General features: G+C 46.5%; 2 protein-coding genes across 2 annotated transcripts in view; both read left to right on the top strand.

Moving 5' to 3' along the window:
• The window catches only part of LOC135375359 (uncharacterized), a 162,464-nt gene extending 150,990 nt beyond the window's left edge, over positions 1–11,474 (top strand). Inside the window, exon 7 of the mRNA XM_064608079.1 lies at positions 11,353–11,474. Within this exon, the coding sequence (XP_064464149.1) occupies positions 11,353–11,403 (51 nt within the window). The 3' untranslated portion in view covers positions 11,404–11,474. The remainder of the gene's footprint in view (positions 1–11,352) is intronic.
• LOC135375344 (uncharacterized) lies at positions 148–4,902 on the top strand. Its single transcript, XM_064608074.1, has 4 exons — positions 148–1,784; positions 2,361–2,591; positions 2,681–2,941; positions 3,024–4,902. The coding sequence occupies exons 1-4, from the start codon at positions 305–307 to the stop codon at positions 3,821–3,823; spliced, it is 2,772 nt and encodes a 923-aa protein (XP_064464144.1). The 5' UTR covers positions 148–304; the 3' UTR covers positions 3,824–4,902.
• Positions 11,475–11,679: the final 205 nt, after the last annotated feature.

Consider the following 11,679-nt stretch of genomic DNA (forward strand, 5'->3'; position numbering starts at 1 on the left):
GATATGGTGAGGTGTTTTATTATTCTAGAACAATGACGTACCAAAGAGTAGGCATGTGCTTTTTAGGCCCTTCTTTTTAGTTAGGTGCAATACCAGAAGTACCGCTTCGTTCCGCCCCTGCTTTTGTGTTGCCCAACATGGCTGCCTCCATTGAAAAAACTTAAAATATGCCGCGCTAAGCTGTTTTTTTTTCTCTCTCTCTCTGTTTGGTGTTCACTGTTCACTTGAAGTGCTTCTTGCCGTGTTTTTCTTTTTTTGCTCAAGCTGCTGCTTCCTTTTTTCGTTAGAAAGGACCGCGTGTACGATGGCAACAAATGATGCGCCGCGAAATCTCAAGAAACTGTACATGTACAAGGGACGACGTTTCTCAGTTCCACGTTCAACAAAACATTACAGGACAAGGCGGCTTTGTGACAGCACTCTGAATGCTACCAACTGTATGACAACTGACAGCAACAGCCCGCAAATGACAGATCAGCCGGCTGAACCAAGCACCGACGTCCGAGGCACAGGAAATTCTCTACCCGCTGGCCGTCAGAACTGTGAGTCTGATGTGGACGACAGCGACTACGGTGCAGCATTGCAAGGGCAGAGAAGAGAGGAAATGCACGCAGGAGCTTATTGTGACCCCAATGAACTCGACGTCTCACATGCTATAGATGACAATGTTTTTACATCGACGAACAGCCTGTCAGGAATGAGCGCAGACGATTACTGCTTGGAGAATTATACAGGACCCATGCAGGTCACAATGGACACGGAACAGCAAAGCAGTGGATCCACAGGTGCACCAGGCGATATTGGGCACGAGGGGGAAGATAGCCACCCCGAGAAAAGTGAAACGCCAGCTGATGAAGAAAGCCTTCCTGCTTTCGAAGAGGCCGAATTGTTGGCAGGATGCCTGAGAGAGTTCGGTGATGAAACCCTGCCGAATTCGCCCACAACCAAAGCTGAGGCAATTGCCATGATAATGTCGTTTGCTGTAGGCCATAGCCTTACATGGACATGTATAGAAGACCTGCTGAAGCTTGTAAATCTGCTGTTTGGATCAGACGTGCTCCCAAGGACAAAATACCTACTACGAAAGCTGTGGAAACCAAAGGAGGAAAAGTTTGTAAGGCATCATTATTACTGTGAGGACTGCAGGACCCTGCTAGTACAGGATGAAGAAACACCATATTTGGCTTGCACCACTTGTCCCAAGACCAGTGAAATATCAACCCTCAGGAGTTCAGGAAACTTTTTTAGCATCCTCAACTTTCATCAACAGCTGAAATTTGTTATATCAAAAAACAAAACAGCACTTTACGAAAGCCTGAGAAAGACAAATACTTCTGATACTGCAACTGGTATCACTGACGTAACAAATGCGAAACTGTGCCAGAAGTTGAAACAGGATGGTATCATCACAACAAATGACCTAACTTTTACGTTTAACACGGATGGAAGTCCAGTGTGGAATTCATCAAAGACATCTGTATGGCCAATACAGTTCATTGTCAACGAACTGCCACCTCAGCTGAGATTCAAGAATTGTGTGTTGGCTGGACTCTGGTTCGGCAAGTCACACCCCAACATGACGTTGTTCTTGACAAAATTTGTAGAGGAAGTAAACAACACCCCACCAGTTGTCTGGCAACACAATTCTGAGGTGCTGTCGTCGCGTGTCTTCGGGGTGTGCTGCTGTGTCGACACACCTGCCCGTGCCATGGTTCAAAACCACATCTCATTTAATGGCTTCTTCCCTTGCACTTGGTGTCTCGTTTGTGGCGAGTACATAGAAGGTAATTATTTGTCTCATGTTGTTGCACAAATTACCTCTTGCTCTGGTTAGCTGTTGCAACGTGCTAGTGCCTGTAGTCATTGATAGCTTAAAGGGGGACAAAACAGGTTGCGGGAACATCGCAGTGACCTCACGGAGCAATACAGCACTGAAAACATAATGCGCACATGAAATAGAATATTGAGGGTTTTTGGTCAGTCGAGGGTCAGTTTGGAGGGTTGAGGGTTTGAGGGTACAGTTTGAACTCGTATCTTGGATTTGCCAAGTAGGTCTTAGAGTTAGTACTTAGAGTTGACCTCACTTCTTGATATTACAATCTGTAATATGTATACGATATTACAATATCTGTGCTAGTAGTTGTATGTAAACAAGTAATACATTTCAATTTTTAAACCGGTGTTCTATAAATGAAATCACGTAATAGTCATTCGGGGCATGATGGTCCTGGTCTTTTCTCTTTTTTTTTTTGTACAGATGGATACGATGAGGCAGAGATGCTAATTTGTTAAGTCAGAGTTGGAAACCATGCAACATGGGGTTAACTGACTTGACTTCACAATTTCTGTTTTCGTTACAGGTAGCATGAGATTCCTCTCTGATACTCCCGATCAAGAACGAACAGATTCATTTGTGAGGCGGGATATGGCTCTTGCACTGGAGGTGGGCACAACTGTAAATGGTGTGAAGGGCCCATCACCACTGATGAACTTGCCGTACTTCGACTTGGTTTGGGGCCAGACGGTCGATTACATGCATTGTGTGCTGCTTGGGGTTACCAGGCAAATCACAGAATCGGTGCTGAACTTGTGTAAGTGCCTCTCCATTATTACCTGTCTTTATCTCCATAAGCACCACACAGCATGTCGCGTTAATACATGGAGCTTTCTCAATATGCAGGTACTCCATCGACCATTGCAGCGGTTAACAGTCGATTAGAATCGATAACACCACCCCACTGCTTCACGAGATTGCCACGATCATTAAACGAAAGGGCATACTGGAAAGCGAGCGAGTGGCGACATTGGTTGCTCTTCTATAGTCTACCTTGCATGTTGGGCCTCGTACCAATCAGTACATGGCGGCACTTCAGGAAGCTTGTTGAGGCCACCCAGATCCTTCTGTCAGTGGAGCTGACAGCAGTTCTGCTTCGTCGTGCTGGTATGTTACACACCGCTGACATTTTGTGTTAATTTATATACTCCATAATTTCCACACCATCACATCGTAAATTTATTTTCAGATGGCCTGCTTCGACTTTTTGTCTCACGCACAAGGGACCTCTATGGCAACGCCAGTATGACCTACAATATGCACCAACTCCTCCATCTCGCCACTACAGCAGAGAAACTGGGGCCACTTTGGGCACATTCGGCATTTGTTTTTGAAGGTGGCAACGGTGCTCTTGTAAAAACTGTGACAGCAGCGAAAGGCGCCCCCTTTCAAGTTATTGAACGCGTTGCCATGGCACAGGAGCTTGATATTGTGCTGTCGAGCACATCACTTTCACGCTCCGTTACTGACCTGTGTCACAGCATGCTGGGATACGAGCCTCTGAAGAGCTTTGAATACATCAATGGTGCCTGTATGCTCGGAGCATCCAAATTTGTGTGCAGCTTCTCCCCTGCAGAAAGCGCAGCCCTACAACAGCTGTATGGCACTGCACCTTGCTCAGCTTTGGAATTTTTCCGCTTCATCTTGAAAGGACAAGTGTACCACAGCTTTGCATACACAAGGGCAAACAAGACGGACAGTACAGTTTTAAAAGTGTCTCCTGGAAATGAATTCTTCAGAATCCAAAGGGTTCTGAAAGTCACTGTAAACAATGTTGAAAGATGCGTGTTACTGTGCAAGGAGATAATCATTCCTGAAGCAACGTTAGTGAGGTTTCCACTTCACATCAAAGAGGCTGTTGTGTGCCCACTAGCCAGTCTCAAGGCAGTGGAAATTGATCATGTTATTGAACCAGTGCTCTTTATTAATTTCCCTTCTGAAGAAAGGTCTTATGTATGTGAGCTACCCAACACGATTGAGCGGGACTAAGCAAACAGCAGCATGTTTCATGCTTGGTTTATTTACTATCATATCGCTCACTGTAGTACCGTAATTTCACGCGTATTAGCCGCGGCTTATGCGTGATTTTTTTTCTCACGGGCGCTCTGCAGCTTATCCACCGGTGCGGCTTATCTGATTACTATTTTTTCCTGGTATTTTTCCCATATGCCGGTTTTAATGAAAGGGCCGACAGTGTCTCTGGAACAGCACTGCCCTGCCGATGCACGAACAGTTCGTAACAGGGACGGGTCCACATTCGAGTACATTGATCTTCCTGGTGCATTTCCCCAAGCAGCTTTAACGAAAGTTGTGACAGTGATTCACGTCTTCTTGAAGACCACTGACCCATCAATCCATGAAAAACTCCCAACAAGGGCACAATCCGATCTTGGTAGAACTCTAGAGCTGACCTTCTTTGCTGTACACTATGCCGACCCTGTAGTATGGACCACGAGGTTTATGGCCTTCTCTATGGTCTCCTTTGTCTCACAAATCAGTCTTCTCGTATTGCCCGTGGCTTATCTGCCAGAAAAATTTCAAAACGTTCCTAAAAACGTGTCCTGCGGCTTATCTGCGGTGCGGCTTATACACGTGAAATTACGGTACATATGGCAAGCTTTCTTTTTTTTTTTTGCACGATACATATGTTGTAGATGTAGCTATAACTTTCCACTTTGCAAATTAACTGGATACAGTGAATCCCTTTATTGCGGTCCATTGAGTCACTTTGTAAAGTGTTATTAGCCAAATAAATTATGACAGTGTTAATTGCAGAAACCCTGAGACAAGACAGAGGCCAAAATGCAGGCATCACAGCACAAAAGCCTGAACACACGACTTGTCTCCAGTCCTGTTGGGTTGTGTGTGTCCTGCCTTGTATCAGAGTTTCTGCATTTGTAAATAATCACCTCACCTGGCCCATCTCTATCAATAAGAAAATGCAATAACACTTTGTATGCTTGTGATTGCAATTTGTGTGGACCACCTGCAGCTTTTTGCTCAGAAGCCATTAAAATATAGAAAAATTATAATACTCCCCATACATCTGCCACGTCAGAACCTGACTAAGAAAGATGAAATAAGGTGGGCAGCACTTCAATTCAGAGTAAGGAACTTATATAATGCCTTTTGCCTTTACAGAATTTTTATTAAAAACCTATGCATGGATATTGTTTTTGCAGATGAGTTCAGTGGCGAGACACACATACTCTAGAAGAGAGTATATGTATACAAAATGACTAATTACCTGAAATTGGTTAATTAACACCGTAATTAATGAATTTTGGGCAAAAGTGAAATAGCAGATTGAGACTATCCTTGGTGAACGCCATTCCACATTTAAAAAACAACACGTGCACATTCATCCGCGAATTTTGATATGTAACGCATGTATGATATGCATATATGATATGTAGACGCAGCCGAAAAAGTGTGCCTGCGTGGATCTCTTCACCCTCGCCAGCATAAGCTTATCTGGGCCGAGTGGAAAGCGGTTTATCTGGTGCACCTGCTCAAATAATCTCCAAAACTCAAAATCACGTGGCCCTCTGTTGTGAAGCGAGCCCTTGTTGGTCACAGTGTTTCAGCATATCAAAGTTCGGGGATAGATATTTGAACGCACGTGTTTTTCAAGTTTTGTTAAATGTGAAACTGCATGATGTGCTGCATGATGTGTGTGCTTACAACTATAGGACAGTCTCTCAGTCTCCTATCTCGCTTGCAATACCCTAATTTATCAAACTTATAGGTACTCTGTCACCTTGTAGTCGCACAGTTTCTTCAAGAGTATGTCTGCTAAGCAATAGATCTCAACTGCAAAAATGACATCTATGCTGTTCTCATACCTTTTTTTATCAGAATTATATAAAGGCTAAAATATATATGTATATAATTATGCTAAACCCAGACTTCAAATATAACAAGAGGTCGCAGAACTAAAAAATGTAAAATTACCAGTGTTACTGACAGTATTGTACATAGCAATTAAATCTGCGTGCGTATCTTGCAACAGGACCTCACAACTCGCGCTTCACCACCACCCACCCCCCTCCTTCCCCTGGGCCGTGTCCGTATGGCTTCCAGAATCGAGAGACCATAAGAGAAGTGCCGTCCATTCGCATGAGCCGTACGGCGCTATGGTGGCCATAGGTCAGGCCATAGAAGGTCGCTGAATTCCTTACTCGCCATAAATAATTCGTGCCTATGCCATACGGCCGTACAGCAGGCCATACGTTGGCCGTACGCCAGGCCATAGCGCCCTATGGTGGCCATACACTATGACCATAGAAAGTCACTGAATTCCTTACAGTCCATAAATAATCCGTTCATGTCCACACAGGCCATTCAAGATTTTGTATGGAATTGAATGGTTTTTTCCAACAGGGTACTGTTCCCGTTTGAACTCTGCCCGCCATTTATCGTCGTCTCCTTGACATTTTACGAAGTCTTGCAGCCGTTGAAGTAGTCTCTCAAGCTTCTCAACATTCTCCCTCATCAACGTAACCTCTTCCGCTTGGTTCTGGTCATGCTGGCCATTCCTTTTTCGTTCTTCTTCTTTCAGTTTGAAATCAACAGCGACTTGCTCTGGAATGCTCTTTAGAAGAATGGGTAGCAGCATTGTAGCATACGATTCCAGTTCTATGCCCAAAGACTCCAGCCCTCTAGTGTTGACTTCAACAGTCTGATGTAGATATCGAAGTCCTTCCTTGTCATTTTTCGACATTACAGGTTTTGTCAAAAACCTAACCTTTGTCAAAACCTGCCGTTACTTCGACTTCACAATTGACCGAGGCCGCACATGCTCATGCCACCTGAATGGCCTTGTTACGAAAGCCTCCAGGCAGATCAATGTCCTGAAACGTATCGCATGTGTGTCCTGGGGCCCATGCTACCAGGACCTCCACCGGGTTCACAAGGCTCTTTTTTTTTTTTGGCACACTGCGATACAGCCTCCATCTCCTTCATGCCCTCAGCATCACCCAACAACAGGAGCTCCTGAACCTTAGAGACCGCAGTCTACGTGTCTGTCTTGAAGTGTCTCGAAGAACGCAGACATATTCCGTACTCGCCGAAGCTCGGGAGCAGCCTTTCCCCATTCTGCGGTACTTAGCAACACTCCGCGTCTACGCCCGCTCTCTGAGGCAGGCGTCTCATCCCCTCCGCCGCAATGCTGTGAGATTCTCTCCGTTTGCTTTTGCCAATGCCAGTTGCCCTCTAGCAAGTCAATCTCCCGTCCTCGACACCTGCCTCTTCCTTTGTGCCAGCAATGTGGGCCTTAACACGGCCTCGCATTCACGCTGAAACGCATACCACACCTCCCCTGAAAACACGCAGTCAGCCGTGTGGTAGCCCAACAATCCGCTTTGACACACCTCGTCTCTACTTATCCCCGTTGCCGATAAATCTTCACCGTGCCTCCGCAATCTCTGACGCACCGGGCGCAACCTCTTACGTCACCGATGCAGACCATGAACATGCCTATAAATTGCCCTACCCCATGTCGTCCACTGAGGCTGAACTCCTGGAATGCATTTCTGACTTGCCACATGTTGGGAAATGGGACGTCCTTACCGACAGCAAGACGTCCCTCCTCGGGTTGAGGTCGTCCCGCCCCAACCTCATACAAGATGTACCCAGCCTGACCACGCAGACGTAGAACAGACTCTGCGCCAATGGTAGTGTTTTGTCCCTCTAATGGGCGCACGGCAACACTCGCGCAGACCCGGCTGCAAGACCAGATGCCGCAGCTGCTACTCTTGGCACCGCAAGTCCGCCCCTTACACTTTCGGCTTGTCATTTATCTATTTGTCGTCGGTGTGCTGCCTGTGCAAAGCATATAGATCTAAAGCCGCCGCCTACAACAGTCACGTCTAGTCCATCGACTCCTAGATGTCCTTCTTGACGTGTCGCTGCAGTCGTCAGAAGGAATCACTGCTGCACCGCCTCCGTGTCAACGTTTCCTGCACCCCATTGCTTCTTCACAAAATAGGCCAATCCAGCTGCCCCTTGTGTCCCAGCAGTGGCGAGGTAGCCGACGTTCGTCATCATCTGCTGCAGCGCCAGCAGCGCATTCCCCAACGGGAAGCCCTCCGTCGTGGCTTGGCTGAAACATAATGTCCGTGGCCACCCTCCTTGGTCCCGTCCTACGGCATACCCAGTGGGCTGTCACCACAGTCCTGCTCCGCTTCCTGAAAGGCTCGGGCCTTGCGTCTGCCCCCTGACTGGGCTTTCTTATGGGATGTGGTGCCTGTACTGCACTAACTATTTTTGTGTATTTTTTTCATTACTTGTTCATTTTCTTTCTTTTTCCTTTCCCTTTTTGTTTATTTTGAGTTTGCTTTTTCTTTCTTCGAATAGCAAGCCGGCATTAGCCTGGCTGACATTTCCCTGAGAAGGGTTGAGTATTGGGCTAGTTGGTATTGAGCCATCTGAACTGAGAGCGCAAGAAACACGGACAAAGAACGGAGAGACAGACAGGACTGGCGCTAACTTCCACCCAGGCAGCACAGTGCTGAAAGTCGAGTGCGATAGGGGTGGACGGTATGCGTCTTATCAATGTTCTTTAGCTTCACGAGTGCGTTCAAGGCCTTCCACCTACACGTCCACCCCTATTGCACTCGACTTTCAGTACATTGTGCTGCCTGGGCAACTACGTTTATTGAAGAAAATGAACAAGAAACAGACCACCTGCATTGCCCACGTGTCACCGTTCTGTGTGCACCGGTTCTGAGGAAGATCAGTTCCTTTTCGGTTAAAGATACAGAAGGTGTGCTTACGCACGCATCTTGATGGCTACTTATCTTTTCTGCTTCTATTATTTCCCTTGTTAGTTTAGTCTTGTTTATTGCGATGATATTGCAATCTCGATAGATAGGTTCACATCCATGAGTGTTACAATGATAAACCAACCACCCCTCTTTTTTTCTTGTTGTTCACATGGTTTCGGTGTTCACGCAAAGGTTCATTAATGCATCGCCTAGTTTGACCTGTATAGCATTTTCCAAAAGTGAGTGGTAACTTACACACCACTCCTTCATCACAGGAAACAAATGGTTCTGCAAGTGTGCAGAGCCTGGGGAAAACTCAATTTACTGAGCTTACTCAGCTTTTATTACCAAAAATTATATTATGCTCGGGTATACGTCTTGCATTGATATATATGCTTCTTTTGGTAACTTACCGGATTGTCAGTACACAAGGAACAAGAAGCGTGCTTGTATATGCCTATATTGTTGCGTATATTCGTCTGAATGTGCCATTTCCTCTACATATACCTATCACGTGGTGCAGTATCGTAATGATAATGAATAAATAAATAATACACGCTAAATCACTACAGAAGAACGGTAGGCGAGGAGAGGACTGAGACGAGACCGCTTCTCCTTTCAATGAGACCATCACTTATTTCGCAGCCTCTTTCGTAGAGTCACTCCGCAGTACCATCAGCATCCCCCGTGCAATAAGCCTTGTCCAACCTACTTCTTCTGGTTTCGCCTTATATGGAATGATCCCTGCGAGCGCAGCAACATACAGAATTGAAACTTCAACATCATAGGTCCCGCATCAACTACAATACAGGTGATATGTAATAACTCTCGCCACTGAAGTGTTACAAAATCGACATTTTCTGATAAGCAGCTGAAATTCTACACTAGTTCGGGCTTTGATGAGGGCGACTGTGCTTTACAGCCTTCTAATCTTCCACAGGATTTCCACAGCGTCATTTCGTAACCCAGTTTGCCCGAAGTCTTCGTCGCTGCCTTGGGGTTCGCAGAATGGCTGAAACACGACAAGTCCTGACTGAAGCTGGTGAATTCCCTGTAGAGGTTTTCCATGAGCGTGAAACGGCTCGACACTTCCTACGTTTGCATGCGCACATTCCCCTGAACCCGCTTCTCTGGAAAATTCCATACCGTAAAGTGATTAAAGTGATAAAGTGATTCCCATCGCGTGGCACGCGACACGCCAGGCTCTCACTATCCTCATGGCTAAGGACGTTAACCCCGCCGGACACCCTCTGGTCTCTGCAAGTGTAACCCAATTTCATGCTCATCATCATTTTCATCTTCCGGACCTCCGGGAACGTGACGCTACCGTGGGCCCCGGGTTACTTGCTCATCGGCGCCGTCATCGTTGGCCACCGGGGAACATCATCCGGCTCGTGCACCAAAGCCCAAAAAGCAAAGCAAAACTGAGCAGCGCGATAGGTTGCGCTTCTCTGTTCTGTTTTGAGCCATCTCCCTGTCTGCCGTAGTTCGGCCTTTCATTAAAATCCAGTTCTGGACCTCACTGACTCCTCATTATGGGGGAGGGCGAATGCATCATCCTCAAGTCCTTCGATCCCATTTTTACGCTCGACGCGAAGTTTTCCACCTCCGCCGCAGTACATACCGATATGGCAAGTCCGCCTGGGCATTCGTCATCCGTCCGAACGCGTAGTGGAAGGACGTCGCCTTTCGCATCAAACCTCATCCACAGCTGTGGAATTCTATGCCATACGTTTCGCTCTGCAGCACATCGTTGAGTTTACCCCGCGGCAATGGGCCGTGTTCACTGACTCATCCCCACCGTTGGCGATATATGACGTTGGCTGCTAACATTCTTCCCCCAGCCATGCTGAGCAGAGTTGATCCAGCGCTTGCTTTCCGCATGCTTCGACATACCTCTTGTCAAGATGCCGCATTAGTTCATCGAATGCGCGTCGATGTGGCTTTTACGGTGCAGTGGCGTTACCGTTTGTGACAAGTTCACTCTCACGAATGCAGTCACTGCTCTGCTGTAAAAGATCCAGAGCACATTCTGCTCCATTGCCCACACTAGCAACCTTCCCAAGTCGTATTCTCCAGATCCCTTAACGAGCTGGACTCTCGCCCCCCTCTCTCACAAAATTGTTTGGTCCCTGGCCACATCCAGCCCAGCAATGGTCTGCCCTCAAAGCTTTGTTCACCTTTCTGGATACCATAGGACCTAGATGTGTAACGTGAAGGAGCCACTCGATTAATTATTTCATTCCACACGCCACCGCCAGCAATGGAGTGGATATCGCCCCTGGCGATGTAAGTCCCCATCCTTATCTCGCAAGGAAGTTGTTGTTGTTATACTAGTTAGAGGGGGAGAAAGTGATTGCATGATGTTTGTAAGACCCCCACCAAGCAGAGCAACTTGAGAAAATCAATGTGTGCAAGGACAGGAATTTGGACCTCAATTTAACCTTTACGTTGAAATTCTTGTCCATGCTGTTACATGTCGGCCGGTGCTGTTGAGAAACAATATGAAGAATATTGGCTGAACGGACCGGCCCCTCGTAATCAAAACTACAGTTCAGAGTATTATACCAGTGTAATGTGAAGTTGAGATCTCTGAAAGGAAATAAGGGCGTCTTGGTCTTTGTCGTGGTACTTCGGCTTCCCCGAATTACTTGAGGAACATGTGTGTTTGTGTGTTTCATTTTTGTGTGTTTCTGAACATATGTGTTTTTTACACATATGCTACAACATATGGATTTTTTGCGATTTCAGATCCCAGAAACGGCACCTCATGGCAAATGTGACAAAAATAAATGCAGTTGAGATGAAGAATGTCTGAAGATATCCAGGGTAGCTTTGGTTTTCGATGCGTCCATGGAATAAAAGCTATTTGCATCCTTGTGCTCGCTTTACATACTCCTCTTCGGCAGTGGTATCTTAATTTTTGCCCTTAACTGGATGGAATTTCACTTCTTTTTGCGAAAGAAACGCGCTTACATCTTGGAAACCATCACAGAGGTGCACACCGTTCCAACGGCGTCAGCTCCATGCAACAGAGATGTAGACGGCGTTCACGAAAGGAAGGTTAGGTAGCAAGCG

The sequence above is a fragment of the Ornithodoros turicata genome, unplaced genomic scaffold (genome assembly GCF_037126465.1).
Source record: "Ornithodoros turicata isolate Travis unplaced genomic scaffold, ASM3712646v1 ctg00000857.1, whole genome shotgun sequence".
Classification (NCBI taxonomy): domain Eukaryota; kingdom Metazoa; phylum Arthropoda; class Arachnida; order Ixodida; family Argasidae; genus Ornithodoros; species Ornithodoros turicata.